Source organism: Salvia miltiorrhiza, chromosome 2, assembly GCF_028751815.1.
Source record: "Salvia miltiorrhiza cultivar Shanhuang (shh) chromosome 2, IMPLAD_Smil_shh, whole genome shotgun sequence".
In the NCBI taxonomy this organism is placed as follows: Eukaryota; Viridiplantae; Streptophyta; class Magnoliopsida; order Lamiales; family Lamiaceae; genus Salvia; species Salvia miltiorrhiza.
Genome location: NC_080388.1, coordinates 66291935 through 66314313, shown reverse-complemented (window position 1 = coordinate 66314313; position 22379 = coordinate 66291935). Strand labels below are relative to the sequence as shown.

Here is a 22379-nt window from a genome sequence, read left to right as displayed (position 1 = left end):
CAGAATAGAAATCCTAGCCGAGTGGAGCAGAATCTCAATCCAACTAATGAACTTTGAATCATAGCCAGCAACACGAAGAACGTTAAGCAGGAAATCCCAGCTAAGAGTATCAAAAGCTTTTTTGATGTCAATCTTGCAAGCCATGTTTTGACCACGGCTCGTACGATGCATACAGTTCACGCCTTCGGATCCAATCAGAATACAATCGTGAATGGAACGACCGCTAATAAAACCAAACTGGTGACGGGAAACATAAACAGCAGCAACCTGGCTCAGTCTAGACGCCAACACCTTAGTAATAATCTTGTAAAGAAAGTTGGACAAAACAATCGGTCTCAGATCCGAGACCGAATTGACGACATTTTTCTTAGGTATCAACACCAAGGTATTAGAATTGCAGCCTTGAGGAAGATAAGAATTCCGGAAAAAAGCTTGAACAGCACACCAAATATCCACTTTAATAATCGACCAACAATGCTGAAAGAACTTACCCGAGAAACCATCAGGCCCAGGCGAGCTGTTCGGCTCCATCTGAAAAACCGCAGCAGAAATTTCCTCTTCATCCGGCAAACGAATGAGCAAATTATTATAACTATCTTCGACCATCTCCTCAAGAACCGCCTCAATCGCCGTAATATCAGTATTAGTATGACTGCTAGTCGAAAACAAAGAAGAGAAGAAATCCACGATATGATCCCCAATAACCTTCTGGTCGTAATTCATATCTCCATTGATCTCCATGTGAGAAACGATGTGAGGTTTACGACGAAACCTAAGCATCGCATGAAAGAACTTCGTGTTCCTGTCTCCATCTTGAAGCCAAGACACCCGGCTTTTTTGCTGTAAAAGCGAGCTCTGCCTGGAAAGCGCAACGTTGATCTTTGCTTGGGCTTCCACTTCTTTATCAAAGAGATCCTCCGTGTAACCATCCCTGGCAATCTGATCTTGAATCTCCAAAAGCTCTTGTTGAGTATTCATGATACAAGAATCAACATTTCCAAAAACATTCCGATTCCACGCGCGAAGAACCTGCCGAAGACGCATTAATTTATGCATAACTTTAAAAATCGGGCAGCCAATCTCGGTATCCATCTGCCAGGACCCTTCCACCGTATGGAGAAAATCCGGATGTAAGGTCCAGATGTTAAGGAACTTAAAGAAACGATGGCGAGGAGGAGCATCCACCATGCAATGAAGAACAAGCGGGGAATGATCCGAGGTAATACGTGGAAGAGCTTGGACAAAAACCGAACTCCAGAGATTTGCAAAAGAGTCAGCATAAATCGCTCTATCCAGACGAGACTCGACATGGGTAGGCATAAATCTACGACCAGACCACGTGTAATGCAGACCAACCGTGGGCGCCTCAATGAAACCGGTGGCTTCAATGAATTCACAGAACTCCGCACAAGCAGTAGAGTTAGGCATACAGTCACTACTTCTTTCATGGGCGCCTTTCACCGCATTAAAATCGCCAATAAAGACAACATTACCATCAATATGATCCAGAAGATCCAACCACAAACGCCGTCTGCCAGCATACGTGTTAACGCCATGCACCACCGCGATTTTGAAATTCCACGTCGACCATCTGCAGTTCATGATAACCACCTGCTCCGAGGAGAAAATCACATCATGAGTAACAGAAGGATGAGAAAAAACCCAAATATTCGAACTCATGTTGTCTCTTGAATTTTGAAAACAAGGAATAAGATTCAGAGAACGCCAAAATCTAGAAAAAGTCTTCTTGAGATTCGTCTTAGGCTCAATAATCCCAACAATAACAGGGGAGAAGGAGTCGCAATGCTCCTTTAAAACTCGTTTGGACTCGTCCGTAAGGCCACGGACATTCCATACGAGGACATTCATCATAAAGACTGAGAATTCGTGTTCGGGTTTTCACCCGATTCCACTTCAGCTGCCCAACTCTTGGCCGCCACATTATTCAGGGCTCTATCATTCTTCGAGCTCCCAGATGTAATAATGAAATCTCTAGGTTTATCTCCTGCTTCCCAAGCTTTGTAAAGTTTATTTTTGATGAAATCTTCAGCCTGTTGATTGGGTTGTTGGTTAGGTTGCTGCTCCACTGACTTCCGTAGACGACTCTTGATACTATCTTCCTCAAGAATCCTCGGTTTCCTTGTCGCCAAATCTTTCGGCGGTCTCCCCCTTTTTTTCACCTGCGCCTCCGCCTCACAATTCCTGAAAGTTTCCACTATCCGCTGAGCTTTGATAGCGCTTTCCATCATCTTTTCCTGTTTCTCACAATTTTTATCCCGATTGACCGAACTTTCAAAAATGACGATCTGTTGTGAATCTTCTTCAGCCACTGTCTTGCCTCCATCCGACTGCCCATCAAATTCCTCTCCTGAATCTATCTCTTCCGTAACCGGCACAGTGATCGCCTGTAAGATATCCGGACCTGACATCAATCTATCTCCATTGGCATCCTCAAAATCAACATTCCGATCAGTTAAAGCCAGCGACTGATTGTGGTTCTTTGTTCCCCGCGGTGTCAGAATCTGCTCTTCTTCAACAACAACCTGTTCCAAAACCCCCAACTGATTTAGAATCTGCTCTTCTTCGACAGCCACCTGTTGAAAAACCCCAAACTGATTTTCAGTGATAATCTGCGGTCTGTGAGCTTGATCAGTCCTATTCTGGTCCCAAGATTTTGGTTTCCAGTTAGGTGCCCTAACCTCCTTAGCAGCTCCCTTATTAATAATTTCATTGTCTTTCACCAGCGACCTATCTTTGGCCTTCCCATTCTTGCTATCCTCCTTGGATTTGTTCTTCATTTTATTGCAGTTATCAATAGAATGTCCAGTGATCTTACACTTAGAGCAGAAGGCCGGTAGTTGTTCGAATTCAAATTCGACGTGAAAGGAACGTTCTTCCCCGTCAACCAGCAAAGCCTCCGGAAGAGGACGCGAGAGATCAATTTCCAACAAAATTCGAGCATAATGTCCAGCAGCACCACGTGCAGAAGCCCCATCAACTTTAATAGGCGATCCCATCGCCCTTCCAATACCCGTAATGACATCCAGAGTCCAAAATTCTAAGGGCAAATAATAAATGCGCATCCAAACTTCACAAAGTGATGAAATTTCTTTATAGGGGTCGAAGAATCTCACCCATTCGCGTAACCGCATGGTTCCGAAAGGTAACTCCCAAGAAGTGCTTTTCTGAACTAGCGCCTTGTCTTCAGCGGTATTAAATTTAATAGTGTAGAAGCTCTTTCCCATGGGGATGATTTGCCAATCATTGTCAATATTCCAAGCCACCTGAAGATCACGTTTAAGATCCGTGAGAAGACGAGGCTTCTCTCCTTTCCTAAGAAGAAGACGACCAATTAAAGCATGCTCAAATTGATTTATTTTGGGCAGCAGATGCTCTTTTGGCACCCTCAGCGTGGGTATTTCACCAGAGAAATCCGGTTGTAGCGAATTGAATCGATGAACAAGCACATCCGGCGTACGTTCAATTTGTCGGGGTCTCCTCAGAAGCGAAGCAAAAGAAGTGGTGCTCGGCCGATGAAGCTCTGTCGCCGAGGCCTTCTTAGAATTGTCTCCCTTGATCAAATCCTGAACCTGAGTATTGGATGTAGTGAATTTATGAACCTGTGAATGTCCAGAAGGTCTACCAGCAAAGGACGTTGTCGTAGATTCCTCAGCCAAACCCTTTGAATATTCAACATCAAATTTATCTTTGTCGTGACATTCTCCATGGCTATGACGTTGAGTAAAGAAATTATTGGAAACTTGCGGCAGATTCAGCCCTGCCTTATCAACCATAATCGGCAACTGTTGTTGGCTGATTTGCATCGTAGGCGTCGGTGGCTTGCTCGGCGACATTGGCGGCATCGGTTGAGGCGTGCCGGCGATTTCAGCAAAGGACTGCATGGGCGGCGACTGGGCTGGTGAGCAGATCTCTTCTTCAGCGGCAGAGAAGTTCGGCAGGATCTGCGGAGCTTCATCAGCGGCTGCGGCGGGAGCGGACCTTCGCCAGTTGCTGCGTGGAGACGTCGGAGGCGGAAGGCCGGAACGCTGGGTGGCTATGGGAACAGCCCGGTCGCCGGTGATTGGGAGATCCATTTCTCTCTCAGATCGCCTTAGGAAGAGGTGCTGGGTCTGGAGATGCGACGGAAGACTGTAGCGGAGACGGGAAGGGATTCGGTACGCGGTCTGCCGTAGCTGTTGTCTTGCTGCAGACGAGCGGTGTTCGTCTCCACCTTGTGAGGTGGCGGGCCGCCTAACGGCGTTCTTCTCCGCTGACCGGAGCCAGAGTCCAGCGGGCAGCCAGCGGTGGCGATCGGCCTGGTCGTGCTCCGCTCGTACTTCTACATCTCCCAACTTCGAAGGACAGCGGGGCCGGATCTGGAGAATCGCCTCAGCGGGGCCGGATCTGGAGATGCGCCGGGCGACTGAAGCGGTGGTGAATCGCGGTCAGCCGGAGCTTATGACTGCGATTGCTGCGGATCGTCTCCGCTGACTGCGGAAAGGCGCGAGCGGCGTTCGTCTCCGCCTTGTGGGGTGGCGGGCCGCCTAGCGGCGTTCCTCTACGCCGACCGGAGCCAGATTCCAGCGGGCAGCCGGCGGTGGCGATCGGCCTGGTGCGGCGCAATTGGTCAAACACGCGTCCCTTTCCTTTCCGCAAAAGAGGAGTCCAATGTGGAAGATCGATAATGTGAATCAACTCATTAACTGCATGAATTCATAGTTAAATTGATAAAATTATTTATTGTAAGTTATTAAACTTCACGAATATTTATGGTTAGTGTACGAATTTCATGTGTATAAGACATGAACAACATATGATTTCGTAGTGTGTTACATTATTGCATTAATTTTAAAGTCATTAGAGATTGTTGTAATAGAATTTTACCAATGTGAACCATTACACAATATTTATTGAACGAATAATGCTAGAAGTCAATTTAATGCGAACCATTTATTGCGAACCATTTCAATTTTTTAACACAAAGAATTTCACAATTTAATGCGAGCCATTTCACAATAGTTATTAAACGAATAATGCTAGAAGTCAATGCGAATCAACTCGTTAACTGCATGAATTTTTTTAGAGCTTTTTTTAGAGCTCGTTAACTGCATGAATTCACAGTTAAATTGACAAAATTATTTGTTGTAAGTTTAAACTGCACGAATATTTGTGGTTAGTGTACGAATTTCATGTGTATAAGACAAGAACAACATCAGATTTTGTAGAGTGTTACATTATTGCATTAATTTTAAAGTCATTAGAGATTGTTGTAATAGAATTTTACTAATTCTATATGAGGCATTGCAAAATTGAGGTTCATAAGAGTGCCAATATAAAATTAACTATTTGATGAATATGATGACTATGATGACTTTGACGAGAGTGTCAACGAAAAACACACACATCATCCAAAAAATGAAATAAAATAATTCATGCTAACCATGAAATTTATTCATTCACACAATAAACTGAAATCCAAAAACTTATTACGTGTAATGTATATGCCAAACCCAACACTAAACCACATTTTCTTTCCCACGCATTGAAATGTTGGACCTCACACGAGGACGGTTCTGCAAATCTTCAGCTTCATATTCACCAATGGCGCACACAGTCTACACATGATTGGAAAGCATAATTAATTGGTGAATTTAACACCCATATAAATAACATTACAGTAGCCACGCAAATTCGTGTCCACAAACATAATATTCACACACAATTTGAAAATATTCATTTAGTATCCACATAAATATAAATTGCTTCACACATCTGTGCATTCGATTAGTTACCAACATCAATACTCTTTGATGCATGAACACCATAAACATGATGTTTAATGCAAATGAAAACAAATACAACCAAAAAAGAAAATGAAAACCACATATCATTAGTTGGTGATTCATAAATAGACCTAACTCTATGAATATATTTATGAAATTTAACATAAAACAAAAAAAATAAAAACAAAAATTCATTCAATAAACCTTTGCACTTGACCATGCTCCCCCACCAGCAATCACAGATCCATGAAATTCACAACAATATGTGATAAAAATTCACAATAATATAATATAAAATACCACCGGTCCCATATCAAATCCCAAGAAATTCAATGAACGCTCATATCAAATCTCACCGGTCCGACTAGCCTTAGTTCGTGCCATCGCTGGAACTCCGTAAATATGGTTGATATGCCCGGAAATAGTATCGGATTTAAGTTTTCGCCGCTTCAACTATGTCGTCGCCTCCCTTTCCATCCCCACATATGCATTTTTAAAAGTAGAGATCTGAACACGGCAATTAGGGACCACAAAAAAATAATAATATGCGTTTCAATAGGTAAATGAATCTTGTTCGTCCAATGCTTGAAATCCAATGGATATGATTACTTCTCACTTCTTAAAATATTTAGGCTTCTCAATAGAACCTTTGCCTATATATATATATATATATATATATATATAGGGAGAGGTTCAAGAAAGAACCATAAATAAAAGAAGACCGGAGAACCATTTTCAGCCATTCGATCATCAAGATCTACGGTGGATGCATCATCTTGTTGGATGAATGTAGATCCTGGGTTCGAATCCTGAAGGGAGCATTTTTTTAAAATTTTTTAGTGCATTAATTTTAACAGCAAATGCATTAATTTTTACAGTGGATGCATTAGATTTGATGGTTCTCCCGTTCTCACAAATAATGTAGTTCTCTCTAGAACCACACCCTATATATATATATATATATATATATATATATATATATATGGAGAGGTTCAAGAAAGAACCACTAAATAAGAAATAAGAGCAATTTTTAATGTATGAATTTTATGTAGAACACGTATGAATTCGCTGTATAAAGGTATGAATTGTGAAAAATAAATTTTTGTTACCTTTGGGATTCGAACCCAGGACCATAAATCTATCCAACAAGATTACGAATCAACCGTAGATCTTGATGATCTAAGGGCTGAAAATAATTCTTATTTTATATCTTAAGAAATGCTCTTATTTTAGCCATTCCCTATATATATATATATATATATATATATATATATATATATATATAATTATGCATCTTTTGGATAAATTTTATACATAAATAGTAATTCATTTTCAGGATAATACATTTTATATATTTTACTTTTAATGACAATTGTAAATTAAACAAAGATTAATGGTTGAGATTGAGTTATAGTTAATGAGGGAAGGTTCCTATATCAGCCTACCTCTGTCGATCGATATATATACATATTTGTGTACGTGTGCGTATTGTGTGTGAATATATATATTTGGGTCGACCACATCGATCTAAATCATTATCTGCATGCAACTTTCCCATATTATTGAGAATTGACTGCGTCGCAAATCCCACACCACTATATTAAAAAATGACAGATTCCAAACTCAACGGTGAAATCTTGATAAAGCAATGCTTCTTTTGGTTTTATAACCAAACAGAAAAATAGGGACACATATAATTTTTAGTTGATTTAAGAGAAAAACTTAGAGCATATGCTTGTGATGAGATATCAATTTAGTTTTCCAAATCAAATAATAATTCCTTTCATCTATTTTATTTCGAAAGGGACAGTGGGTAGCACATGAAAGAATTAATGAGATGAGGCTCCATTTCTTCATTTGACGAGCCATCATGGGACACAACCTCAGCTTCACTTTTGTTTTCTCCCATTTTATGGTGGCTGTCAATTTTTTATTATTTTTTGATATTTAATTCATAGGTTTTTTATCGAGGATTATTACAAGCTTATTGTTGAATTAGTTTTAGTCGTCCACGAAAATTCGCGTATGACATGCACATAGTGATAACACACACAGTATGACATGTCACACACACAATCAAGTTAAAAATTAATTAATTAATATATTTCCATCGTCCATGAACATTAATTGTAGTCTTATTACAAGTTATAGTCTTTTCCTTCTTTTTTTTTGTCATTATCCCTTATATTTTAAACTATATACATTCATACTCAATATTTGCAAAAATTCCATCATTTAACATATCAATTTTGATCGATCACTTTCTCCACTCAACTTTAATGGGTCTCTAATTTCTCCACATTTTTCAACCAAACTCATGCCCCCAAACCATATAAAATGAAGTGGAGATAGAAAATGTAATTTTCTGTAAAAAGATAACAAAATTAAGAGTAAAAATATTGTTGAAAACGGCATGCAAGAAAATGGGTCTCTTGCATTGAAAACAAATCCATTGAGAGAAAGTTTGCAAACATACTCAAAAGAAAGCATGTGTTTCTAAGCCATTAATTCTTGTGTCTTGCTTTCGAGTTGATCCATATATGGAAACTTCCATTTCAATTTCAACTTTCAAACAGAATAAAATGGAGTATTTCGTATATATGGGCTTGTCTTCACTCTTGAGCAGGGAAGTTATAGGTCGAATCGGTTTGAAAAAACAAAAATCGAGTTGCTACCTAGATTACTCAATTTCATTCCATTGTGGCTCTAATCAAGCTCAAACTATTTGATCACCTCAAATTCTATATAAAATAAAGACATAAATAAATCGAGCAAAGATACTTAAAATTTTAGATAAAACATTAATTATTAATCAAGCCGAATCGCCGTCAACATTAATTTGTCGAGTCGATTTAAACGTTAGAAAATTGAAGTCCCGACGAACTTAATTTTTAAATGACTAGCAGAAAGAACGTACGTTGTACGTGTAATTAATGTTATTTTAATTGATAATCTATCATTTAAAAAAATCTATTAATTCATTACTTTTATTAGATAATTTATTGGATGAATATATTTATTTATAAACCTTATCAATAGCTATAGATATAGGGCGCGTTCACTTTGATGGATGGAAAAATGAGGGATAACAAAGATTTATGCCTTTAAATGTCTCATTTCTTATCCTACATTTTACACAAAAGAGAAGTTCACAATTTTTTTTCTTCCTTATTTTCACTTCAAGGAGGGATAAGGAAGGAAAAATTATGAACTTCTCTTTTGTGTAAAATGTGGGATAAGAAACAAGATATTTAAAGGCATAAATTTTTGTTATCCCTCCATTTAGATGGATAAAAAGCAAACACACCCATAAAGTATTCTTTATAGATTTAGGTGACAAATAAATGTTATACTTTATAAATATAATAATAAATGGAGTATATAACAAGGATAAAATAGACGATCTACAAGTTGTGTAGATTTTAATATGAGATGGAGTTTGATATTGCTCATCCAATTCTCAGCTGCTCCATGTCCGTTAAATTTTCAAATTGACAGCCAAACCATAGGCTTTCTCTTTCAAGCAGTGTTCAGTTTGAAACGATAAAACTTTAGCATGCAATACATTATATAATCTCGTTTCATGATACATCAAATTTTTTATGATGTGATGGCGATGCGTGTGGTCCTTTTTAAGAAAAGAATCAGTTACCATGTATTTTTATACGTATTCAGGCTGCACAAGTCGTATTTATACACAAATCCGCTATACCTACGAAATTCCATATATTTTATACGTATTCAAACACCAATGTTGTAGCACAAGTCGAATATTTATACGAAGCAGATACAAAAACACTGCATATTTTACAGTGTTGAACCGTAGCATCTGCTGCTATAACAACAAATTCAAAAGCTATATTATAGTTTGATCACTCAATTTTTTGCAGAATGTATTGAAGCTGATTGTATACTCTCAAGGAAACCTTAACCCGAAGCAACAATCGACGAAATCAAGGACAACAAGATGTTGAACTCATTCGACATGTAAAGATATTTAGGAAACACGCAATGCTCACGCGTAGTAGGCCGGAGGGTAGAGATCCTTGCACAGATCAACGGAGTATAAGTCCGTGTCAGCGCTCCTCCTCGCGTTCCCTTTAGAGAGGGGGCTCGGCTTCCTCCGGTGGGGTAGATCCTCGACCGAATGCCGGTGCAAGGAGTGGGCATTCGCATTTGAACCATACGCACAAGGTCTCTGCTTTGCCTTGGTTGCTCTTGTGAGGCTCATGTAGTGAGGCTTGGATTCCGTTGTTGTCTCGCCCGACCCGGGCGTTTCTGAGGTTGTCGTGGACGAGTTTGAAGTAGTAGTGGTCTCGTCGTTGTACATGGACTCGGAGCAGGGATCAGAGGACGAGCGTAGGATCTGGCAACTCATGGGCACCTTCAAGGGTGTTCGAGTGGAGAGGTTGCTGCGCCTTGTTCTGATGGGGTCGTGGTCGGATGCGCTGGACAAGGATCCAGCCTCGTGCTTCACGGAAGCCGGGGTTAGATCGGATACATCGCTGTGGAACTCCTCCATCAGCCTTGACTCCCATGGCTTCGTTGCCATCCAACGTTCCAGCCAATTGAGCCCTGCACCGGCCTTGTCTGACCTAGCCGGTGTGGCCGTGCCCATCTTGCTGGCCCTCGAGCATGCGTTGGGGGTTCGCCTCAGTTGCTGAGATGAGATAAAATCGATATATATGTCAAGATTACAACTTCGTCTCCGAACATTTTTAGTCGAGAAAATATACAAACCAACCATTAGTACCTGCTGGTAAAGAGCATAGGCAAAAGCCCTCTCTCTCTTGATGGCTCCTTCTTGCTTCATTTGCAGCTTCGACATCACTTCCTCAACCGTGCCAACGCTGTTGCACCAGCCACTCTGTGATCACAGACGAACGCAGAACTCAGTGATTCCAATCTTACTAATAAAACATGTTGAAAGGATCTTTATGATCAAACCTCGACAAGCTTCTTAGGGTCGACTTGGCTCTCTTTGTCCGAGAGCCCTCCTGCAGAGGATTGAGTGCAATGAGCTCTTACTCGAGCTTGAACACGAACGAGAGCCTGCATGCACCTTAGTGTCACCGCAGCTTGCTTCCTGACCAGCCGTCCACGCACTATGGCTTGAAGTCTCACCAACGCCTTCAAGGCCCTCAAAGCGCGCCGCGCCTTCAAAGATTCACTCACAAGGGATTAAAAAGAAGGAACCTTTCTTGTTTTATACATAATGTTCGATTCATGGAAATTAATGTGAACTGAAACATCTAATGTTTGATTGATTATAAGACTTCCAATTCTTTCACATATATCTAGAAGCAAGAATCGAATTATTTCAACTCTTCAAAAGACATCTACTTTCTAATCTTCTACAAACCAATAACCTTATGAAACATCTAATCAATGACTGGTTATTAACATTACATGTTGTTTGGAGCACGAATCCAACCTTTTAGCTCTTTTGGAAAGCAATCTATAACTCATGATTGATTAAATAAAAAAATCATCTCTCTTCAAAAGCAAACCTACATTTGAAACATCTAATGATTCATTGAGTATAACACAGGCAAATCAAATCTAAAAAACCACTTATGTTTGGGAGCATGAATCAACTAATTGAATCAATCTACATAAATTATTTATGCATGCTGATGCAGTCCACTATCCACATATGAAAAACAGTATAAAACAGAAGATAGAGGTACCAGAAAAGCACGAAAAACAGTCTGAATCCGAACAGCAGCCCACTCCCTCCGGACCACCATGAAATCCTTAGGTGAAGCCTTGGCAAGAGCAGCCACAGCCGCCGCCATTTCACTGTCGAAAGCATAAGAAGAGGCTTCCGATCCCTCCGTCTCCGCCCCATCACCGCCGCCTCTGCCGCCCTTAGCTATGACTATTCCACCTGATCCACTCCTCCATAACCTCCACTTCCTTCCCTTACCACCTCCTTTTTCCTGCATCAGAAATCAAACAATAATTCAATATTTGGAAACATCCCATCTAAAATAACTTCAATTATAGCATGAAAAGTTAAAAGTTCGCAAATTTTGAAAATGGATTTTCATAAACTGCAAGAGATCAAAGAACTACCACATATCAACATATTTGCAGCTATCATCAAAACAGAAGAAAATTAACATGGGGCGAGTTGAAAGAAAAAGAAAATCAATAGCAAATGCCAAAATGACAAATTTAATCTTAAAAATACCACATGCAGTTGAGTTTTTTAGCTGGTTTCAAGCGTCAGAAACTTCACTAAACAAAATGAAACAAACACAAATTCCACTCATAAAAGAAACTAATAAAAGACAAATAAATAAATAAAATTGCACAAGTGTTTAGCTTACGAGTTCATTCACAGAAGCCTTTTTAAGACCGATCAAAGATTTTATCCACTTCCCTGAAGCACCCATTTGCGCAGAAAAATCACCAAAGATCACAAACAACACAAAGAAACAAAAGGACTGAATGTTTGCAGATTCTTTGTTTTTTCAAGAAATATTCTCCCAAAAATCGTTTAATTCCTGTAATGTGGAGACAAAATAGAAGAATGGTATTGGGAAAGTGAAGAAGAAAACGATTTGGGGAGTTCTCGAAATTCGATCAATATTTAATTAACGGAGTGGAGCGGAAGTGCGAGTGTTTGAAATTTGAAAGTTTGAATAAAAGAGAAAAAAGGGAAGAAAAATGGAAAGTTGTAACGGTCGTGAGCGGACCAATACGACGTAGTTTCGGGGCTGATCTGTCCCTTTAACAACCTAGGAAAACGGGAAAATTAAAATGTGACGACGCCCTTTTTTTCACACAATTTTCATTCGTTTTAGGTAAAAAAAAAGTTGGTTAATTTAGTGTTCTTTTTAATGTTTGAGATCCCTCTCCAAATAAGTAAGGGGATCTTCAAAAAATATAAATAAATAAAAAGTTGGAACATTTAAATGTGGCGTGCATTTAGTATTTCCAAGTAAGTGTTTTCAAATTTGAATTTCTAAACTTAAAGCAGGAAAAAAAGTTATGAATCTAAAAGAAAGGAGGGATTTTCTTTTTCTTTTCGAGTTTTTGTTTTTGTAATTTTATAATGATCATTAACCAGTTTTAAGTGGTATATTTCAAATTTAAACGCTTTCTATCACACACACGCAATTTGCATGTGAAAGTGCTTAGTTTGTAAATTATAGTATTTTTTTTAAACAACATTTAATTTACAAATTAATGATCACAAATATTTCTCTGACTCAGCCAACTATTTTGTTCGAATTCAAAGATAGCATCAAATAAATGATTGCATATATCAATTTTTATCATCTGATAGTTCGAGCTTTCATTTCAGGAAAGAGAGAGAGACGGATCGGTATGGGTCACATTTCCCTCTAGAACTGGGCTAGCCCATTTTTTAAGTCTAACCCGACCTAGCTCCATATTACCATCGGTTACAAGTTTTGTCAATTAAATATTAACTTCAATTATAAAATTGCATGTAACTAATCTTATGATTTGGATTTCGCAGCATTTGGAGCAGATCCATGGGTATTTGGCTAGTTATTATTTTCACGATACTTTGTAAATTATAGCATTTTCATGACATGATTGCGTAGAGTTCAGTTTAATTTTGTAACCATGAGGATATGATTTTATATAGTACATATATAACATACTCCTTCCGTCACGGCTTTTGGTATTCAGTTGAGAACGACACGAGTTTTAATAAAGTTATTGATGTGTTGCGAGTGGAATAAGGGTCTCACATTTTATGTGAGAGTTAAAATAATTAAAGTGGAGTAAGGGCTCCACCTACTTTTACTAAAAATAGAAATGGATACCAAAATGTGGGACGATCAAAAAAGAAAAGTTGGATACTAAAAGCTGGGACGAAGGGAGTATAATACTATTTTTTTAAAAAAAACTATAATACGTGTAAAAAACTATAATACATGTTATTTGTTTCTTAATGTCAAATAAATTTATTTAAATTCGAACTTCCCGTCTGAGACCATAACCTTTACATTTAATATGATTGTACTTCTTTTAATACTTAAAGCCCAATGGGCCTGTTCCAATAGGCTTAGCAGCATTTTTTATTTTATTTTTTCTTTTATCACCGTTCGGGTAAACTAGTTGAATGCAATAATCTGAAAATTCCTTCGTTCAAATAAATTAAAGAAAATCAATCAGAAATATCTATGGCAGAACGAAAAGGGATCGGCGACGCCAACCCAGTTTCTCAGCCGCGTAAGAACTTTCGGTTTAATATAATTATTAAATTACTTATTGTCATGCTTTCCATTTTCAAATTTTCTTGTTCTCATTTATTCTTTTAACATTTAAATTTGCTTCCACTTTTTTTTTTCCCCCGATTAAAATTTGCGTTTATGCAGCTTCCCAACTTCTAAATTTATGTAGTCAGTTGAATTTTACTGGGTTCTTTGTATAAAGAATATCTGCAGTCAAAACGTTTGATCTTTTGAGAAATATTCATTCTTGGTTTATATATATATATTACTTTTTCATCTTTAAATTTTTTTTTTGCAGAACCTAGGATAGTTGGCGTTGAAAAATTTAAGAATTTTCGGAGCTCATTGTTCTGAGCTGATTATTGGTAAATATTTTAAGTGGAGCGTGAGGTCGAAATTTGAATTAGTATCAATGATAGAAGTGTTCAATGTTAAAATTTATAGTATAAGAAATGTCATAAACTTTGTATCACGAAAGTTGTAGTTTTGCAGCAAATTGGATTGTGTAACCTTTTATGATTTTACTCTTGCATTAGTATTATTTTGTAGATGTAATTTGCTTGGTATCAATGGTGTCATAGATCATATATATATACTAACACGACTACTACCAAGCTCAAACTCGTCTCGTTTGTATGCTCCCGATCTTGATAGCTCAACTTGTTTGTTTAAGTACTTTACGTTTGCCTATAAGCTTCATTGATCTAATTGCAAACCTACCTAGCTTGTATTCGAGCTAGACTCGTTTAAGCTGGAGTTGTTGTTTAGCTGAGCTCAACTATAACCCTACCGGCTACCGGATATAGAAACCACCATCTGAATACATACATGTCAACAATTTATATTAGTAATTTGCCCAAATTTAGTTATGGATTGATCTAAGAAGGGACTTAGAATTTATTTGTTATACAACGAGTTGCTCTTTTGTCACTGTTTACATGTATGGAATGATCTCTTTAAGGGACTTAGATATTAGTATTCACATTAATGTTCCTGCTTTGCAATAGACAACGATGCAAAACCATCAAATGTGATCGAGGGGACTATAAATGAGAACGAGTCGAGGGTCCATAATGCAGAAACACATGGGAAGAGCGATGATATCAATGAGAACACTCAGATTGATGAAGTCAAAGGACCGAGTGTTGTTCAACGCGTGAAGGAAGAGGTTGAAGCTGTATTCGAAGCAGTAGTTCACCCCAAGAAATAGTTTTTTTTTCTTTTTTCATGAATTCTTGCTTCATCGTTTATCTGATGCTTCTTGATTGTAGAAATGCTAATATTTATTATCATCTACTTGATGAGTAACATCGCTTGTATCCATTTCGGTTAATTTTATTGAGATGAGATGTGTTTTTTCTTACTGTTGGAGTTCTCTGATGAATCTCTTGGATTTTGTTGATGAATCTGCATTTGGTGTTATGGTTTTGTTGATGAATCTGCATTTGGGTGGGGTGTTCACAAAATTTTGGATACACCTGGGTGTGCCGTACAACCGGGTTGACCCGTACCCAAAATAGAAGTATTATTTATATGAGTTGGATCAGGATATGGGTTCAAATCAGGGTGCAGGTCAAAAATTAAGTGAAGGTGTAAATCGGTTGTACGGTACAATCGGGTGTACCCAAGACCACCTCTTTGGTGTTTTGGTTTTGTTGATGAATTTCTTGATGATCTGTATGAACTGTTTGGATGGATATTTCTTGATTCCGCATTTAAGTGTCAATGATGGAGATTGATATGTTGTTGTATTCACATTTAGGGGGGTGTATTCGTTCAGGATTTTTATAGATTTCTGCAAACTTTTAAAATCTGGGTGTATTAGTTCAAGACTTTTAAAAGTCTTTTAAAATCTGAGTGTATTCGTTCAAGACTTTTAAAAGTCTTTTAAAATCTGGGTGTATTCGTTCAATACTTTTAAAAGTCTATGTAAATTTAGGTGTATTCGTTAATCTACGGACTTTTAAATTGGAATGACTTTCATTGATTTCGTTCAGAAAATAGGCATCAACAAATCCGACCAAACACCACGAGAATTCACAAATCTGCCAAAATCACGCGCTCGCTGGGTTCCAACGCCCGCGGCAAAGAAGCCAGCGGCCGCTGGACCCAGCGCTCGAGCCTGACGAAGCCAGCGGTCGCTGGCATGCAGCGCGCGCTGGGCTTCCGCGCTCGAGCGCTCGCTGGTGTTGCACGATCGCTGGTCTATGTATTTGGCTGCAAAAATTCGGTTCCAAATGTGGTTTATAAGGGGAAATTGGATAATCAGAGGCGGATAGCTTGAGAATTTATCATCTGAAAAATGAGATGTCAGTGACTACTTCATAATTAATGGGTCAATGCATAATGAGCTACTATATTAAGCTACGATATTCTTTCCCATATGGAAGCTTTTGAAAACATGAAGATTTTTCTTTGTGAAGATGGACAAAACATGAAGATTTTGCTGATATAGATGATACTTTGTTCCAGCATCAGGATAGCTGTCAAACGTTTTAATAGGTCTGCTTGGCCTGACGCATGGCAGTTCATGGTGAGAAGAGACTCCCCTTTAATGGAGTTCTTTATTTATACTGCTCATTTGAACTGATTGGCGAATCTATAAAACAATAGAGTTTGGGATGCAGCGCTCGCTGGGTGTCCAGCGATCATGGGCTCCCAGCGGGCGCTGGGTTCCTCTCTACCGCCCGTTAAATCCCAGCGCTCGCTGGATTTGTGGATTTCAATTCCGTAGAAATCATGTCAAATTCTTTGTAATTCATTAAAAATCCGGTCAAAAATTCATTTAAAATCATGAAGAATTTGAGAGAATTCTATAGACTTTTAAAATCTACGGACTTTTAAAATCTACAAAAATCCTGAACGAATACACCCCCCTTAATCAGTCTGTAAATTTGTTTGCTTTTTGTTGCTTGCGACACAAAATGGAATTTATTTGGATCACACCATCAAATTACTTATTTTAGGGAGATTAAATTCGATTTATTTCAAATACATTTTCACAGCAAAAATGCTAAAGTTACAAAGTTTAACTGATAAAAAATGCAAAGTTTAACTGACAAAGAATATATAAGAAGAAAAGCACTAAAGTTACAAAAAAAATTAGATGAAAAAATATCTCAGTCTATCATACACACATCAAATACTAAAGCAATGTTTGAAAGGTTTTTCAACCTACTACAATGAAAGTTGTTTCTTTTAAGGAAATTTTGAGGATTTGTATTGGAGGAATGAGGAATTAGAATGAGGTTGACATGTGTGATAAACAAAATCGAAGAACATGAACATTTTAAGCTGTATCATAGAAAATACCTAAATTAATAATCTCAATCATTTTGTACGAATGTAAGTAATATCAACATGAGCTTAGAAAATTATTGAATTTTAATCTTAGACTTCACCGTTTACAAAAACAATACCACCATCGATGAATCGACATAGGGTCACCCTCATCCTAATAAATAAATGAATTAGATACTACATCTAGGGAATCGAATAATGCATAATATTTATCTCAAATTGACCAAGAATTTAATTTCAACTATTAATAGATTGGGCTTATACAAAACCTCGTAGTATTGGGCCATATTTTTTAACTTGCAATCTACATTTTGATCGCAACAAATTCAGCTGCAAAACTTTCAGATTCAGTTATTTTAACTTGCAATCTACATTTCTCTCGAAAAAATTAATCTCATCGCTTGCAGCAATGGCCACGTTTCTCAGTCATGTAAGTTTCTTGCGTTTCCGTACATTGATCTGTGCATGAGTTGTTTGATCATATTTTTCCAATTTGCAAGATCTGTTTTTTTTTTTTCCCCTGATTGTTTGATGATTAGAGATCTCATTCGTAAAGAATTCTCGTTAATTCATGTGATTTCTGCATTTCGACTTAAGATTTCTATGAAATATATCATTTTTGTTATTATTTTTCCGAATTACTGTTTGTAGAATCGAGCATTTTGATCGTGTCTCATTTTTTTTAAGGTAAACAAATAAGCTTTTTCAATCCTACTAAGTTGAAATTTCGTTCAGAAAGCATCTCAGTGACAACTTAGATGTTCAGTACAAAAGGAACAAAGCTTAGGAAAATTTAAGCCAGCAAAGTTTTTAATAGCGTATTTTTCTAGTTTGAAATAGATGGCTAAAATTTCATTGGATGATCATTGTAAACTGTCAATATGAACTCTTTTGTTGTTGTTTGAGCTCTGCAACTGGAAATTCTATTTTGTGATTGCACATATAAGTAGGCAAGTGTTTGTGTGTGTGAGAGAGAATTGTCATCTCTAGATTTGTTGCATTGTTGCTCGCCTGGACGATTAAATGGTTTCTAGCACATTCTTTTCTTTTATTTATGAAGTTAATTGTTGGTCGCCAATGCTGATGATGGATTTAACAATGTAAGTAGGAATTTTGATGATTAGTTTAATTGTTTTTGAAATTGTTTTGTGGTATGATGAAATCATGCGAATGAAGGAGACTTGCCCTACTATAAAGAACATACTTTTGCTGGATTCCGAGGGGAAGCGCATTGCAGTTAAGTACTACTCAGATGACTGGCCGACGAATGCTGCAAAGCTTGCATTCGAAAAATCTGTTTTTACAAAGACTCAAAAAACCAATGCTCGGACTGAAGGTGCATGCCATCTTTATGCCTAGCTGTGGTTAGGATTCCCGATTCAAACATGTTGCACAAGCAGCAGCTAATTGTTTTGCTGGTGCAGCGGAGATAACAATGCTGGAGAACAACATAATCGTGTATAAGTTTGTTCAAGATCTGCACTTCTTTGTGACTGGGGGAGATGATGAAAATGAGCTGATCCTAGCTACTGTTCTACAAGGATTCTTCGATGCAATCACCCTTCTCCTTAGGTTTATCTCTCAATGTGTTTGGAATTGCCTTGTATTTCTATCGCGACGATGTGCTGACTGATTCTTTGCTTCTGATCGACTCTTGGTGCTTTAGGAACAATGTCGACCAAAGAGAGGCGCTTGAGAACTTGGATATGATTCTCTTATGCCTTGATGGAATCGTGGATGGAGGGTAGGTTGTGAACTCCTGACAGATTAGGATGCGTCTCATTCGTTTTAGGCAAAACATTCTTGTCTTACAAAAGGCTGCATTTAGTAAATACAAATCCAAATCTTGATTTATGTTTAGATGGCACTCACTCTTGGACAGCTAGTTCATTTCAAGAGTGAAAACCGCATTGGAGTTGATATCTATGACGATGCGTTTTCATCTTGCAGGATTATTCTCGAAACAGACGGTAGTATTATTGCTGGAAAAGTAGCCATCCATAGCATGGATGATGGTGCACCATTGTCAGAGCAGGTGATACTACATTCCTATGCTTTTGGTTTTGATATTTTTGAAATGGTTACCTACTTCTATGTGCTAAATATATTAGTATATATGAGGATGGAGTAATAACATAACATGTGATGATAATTTCTATTTAGATGCAATTTTTTTAATGCCGTGACACGATACACCTTGTTGCAGACAATATCTCAGGCACTGGCCACTGCACGCGAGCATCTGACAAGATCGCTTCTGAAATGAAGCAATTTCACACCAGCTAAGCGCGATTATTTTGATGATATTCTCTGGTATTATAGTTTTTCATGCTTATGATTCATTATTCGAGTACCATATAATCTTCTTTGGCCATCAAAACATAGTACCATGAAATCGAAAACTACTTGTGTGAAATATTTTGGAGGCCTCTTTGTGCAGAGAATGGCATCTCCTATAGCATGTGTTGTTCAGTTTGAGAATAACAGTCTTTTTGTTCATGGAAACCTTAGTATAAGTTTTGGGAGATTGTACAAATCCACCCATGTAAGAACTCGGTTGAACAGAACCCCCTTTATACGATAGTATATTAAATTATTATATCTACGATGGGTCTCAAATTTGTCCATACAACATTAAACATTTTAATTGATTATATTCATTAATACACATCTCTCTCAATCATTTACATCATGTTAAGGGTGCTGGTGGAAAAACTAGTAGTAGGTTCGATTTTGTAGAGTGTTTATACATAAACTTCCATTTATTTGTATTTGGATGACAAATATCTCACTGTTCCACACTAAAAAAAATAATAAGAGAACTATCACTAAATCTAGTATTTTGAGTATTATTATCACTCAAATAAACAGTCTTTCCACACATTAAAGAAAATAAAAAAATCACACAAACAATGGAGAATCTGGACATCAAAGAGTTGAAACTGAGAGGAAGAATCCGAGATAAATTTGAGTTTGGAGAATTCGACCTTAACATTGAAATTGATTATAGAGATCCCAAACCAATGTTGATGAAAAAGGAGAATTTTTCACAATTCGATGTGTTGTTCACGGTTTAAGTTGGTGCGGCGTGACACTAAAATCAAACTAAATTGTATTAGTACCAAAATCGAACCAAACCAAATGGTATTTAATACAGTTTGGCGATGTAGTTTGCGGTTTATACATATCTTTCATTTTTCTAGTAATAAAAATCAAATGTCTAAGTCGTTCAAAAGGAAAAAACAAGATATCATTAAAGAACAAAATAGAAAAAGTTGGAACACATGAAGATCAATTATAAAATATGAATGAATTGAACCGATGTACCTCTAACACTACCAATATCAGAGTAGCATTCTTTAGCAAAAAACTAAAATATGCAGCGACCGGTGACAAACGGGTATATATTGGTGAGTGAGGCTTAAGGTTCAACATTTTGATTTTCTAAGTTTTAAGTTTGCATGTGTCGTCAGATGACAAGCGAGGATTCAGGCTTAGGGTTCAAGTTTTTTTATCCTAAATGGTAAGTTTACATCTTCAGACGATCTGTGAAAATAGTTATGAATATAAATTAATATAATATTCATTACTTAAGAAATTTTAAAAAAATAATAGTATAACAACAACAACAACAACAACAACAACAACAACAACAACAACAACAACAACAATAATAATAATAATAATAATAATAATAATAATAATAATAATAATAATAATAATATTATCATTATCATTATACGATTTGTTGCTTAAATTTGTTTATATTTAAAAAAAATGGACCCAAATCGTAAACCGTAATTTTCTAAGATATAAATTAATCCAACCGCAAAAATACAATTAAATGTGATTTGATTGATGATTTAAACCAAATTGTGAACAACCCAAATCACATTTGAGCTTGAGCATTAGAGAAGACAAGGACAAGCCAATAGCAATAAGTGAGTAAATTTAATTATCAATATACTCTTGATTTTTTTGTTTTAACTTTGAGAATTAGAACATATATTTAAAAATAATACTAGTATATGTAACATGATCAAATTTTGATTTTGTACGTCACAAAATATAATCTTCGTGCTCAAAAGAAATGGAACGGGTGAAATATATTGTTCGCTGATTTTGATTTTGCAATCAATCAAGATAAATTTACTCCCAATTGAATTGATATGTTGCTAATATAGCATAATCATGTATGCACTAATGTCACGTGTGTGCCAACTGCCAAGTACCAAATTTGGTCAAAGTTTGACTGTTTTAAAATCTAAGCCGAAATCCTTCCTTAGCTTGTGTGAATTTTTGAGAATTTTTATTTAATATTGCTTTGATCAATTCTGCAGGTAATGAATCTTGGAGGGATGTAGAGTCGGAGTGGTTGAAAATATAATTTTACAATATGCTGTCTTGTATTGATTACGCCATTTGCAATGGCGTGCTAATTAATTCTTCAGGATGCGTTTATTTTTATTGCAAAATTTTCATTGAATGATGAATAAGAAATATGAAAAAATATACATATTTTTTTATTATGTATTTATTAGTGATGAAAATATATAAAAAATGTTAAAAAAATATTTTCATAACACTAACCAAATATAATTAATATTAGTATCAAATATTGGAGAGAAAATGAGTTGTTCAAAAAAATATTTCATCCGAAAAGAAAAAAAATTCTGCCGTAATAGACATGTGAAAAAATAGTGAAAATATATATATATATTTTTTCTCATTTTCGTCGACCCTTATTGTTTTTGCTGAGTCTGCCGCTTTTTTCAGATCAAATAAAACAATATTCTGAGAATTCGTGGATGGTTTTGTTGATGAATTTTTTGCTGTGTGACAGATGGCAAATCAACTACTCTCTTTTGGTGTCGACAAAGATGTTTCTGTTAGTGTTTGTGGGGCAAATATGCAACTTGTTTTTCGTGGTGAGAGAGATGGATGTGGGTGTGTGACTGGGACATACTTAACTTAAGATCTAAAATATGAAAGAATGAATATATTTTTATATCTACGAACAAGTTTGGCTTCGTCCATGGTATTGCAGAAATAGAGTAGTGGTATTTTTTTATTTTTCTTT

General features: G+C 36.9%; 3 protein-coding genes across 3 annotated transcripts; 2 read left to right on the top strand and 1 right to left on the bottom strand.

The window, feature by feature from the left end:
• Nucleotides 1-9488: 9488 nt before the first annotated feature.
• Nucleotides 9489-12507, bottom strand: LOC131013145 (protein IQ-DOMAIN 8-like). The gene is made up of 5 exons (XM_057941179.1): nt 12119-12507; nt 11474-11725; nt 10731-10940; nt 10537-10650; nt 9489-10443 (listed from the first exon to the last, which is right to left on the bottom strand). Exons 1-5 carry the CDS (start codon nt 12182-12184, stop codon nt 9799-9801), a joined length of 1287 nt encoding a protein of 428 aa, XP_057797162.1. The 5' UTR covers nt 12185-12507; the 3' UTR covers nt 9489-9798.
• Nucleotides 12508-13814: 1307 nt separating this feature from the next.
• On the top strand, nt 13815-15362 carry LOC131013143 (uncharacterized). Its single transcript, XM_057941178.1, has 2 exons — nt 13815-13997; nt 15007-15362. Exons 1-2 carry the CDS (start codon nt 13949-13951, stop codon nt 15207-15209), a joined length of 252 nt encoding a protein of 83 aa, XP_057797161.1. The 5' UTR covers nt 13815-13948; the 3' UTR covers nt 15210-15362.
• A 1999-nt stretch (nt 15363-17361) lies between these two features.
• LOC131013142 (coatomer subunit zeta-1-like) lies at nt 17362-19904 on the top strand. Its single transcript, XM_057941177.1, has 6 exons — nt 17362-17729; nt 18476-18635; nt 18724-18871; nt 18966-19043; nt 19250-19334; nt 19506-19904. The coding sequence occupies exons 1-6, from the start codon at nt 17709-17711 to the stop codon at nt 19563-19565; spliced, it is 552 nt and encodes a 183-aa protein (XP_057797160.1). The 5' UTR covers nt 17362-17708; the 3' UTR covers nt 19566-19904.
• Nucleotides 19905-22379: the final 2475 nt, after the last annotated feature.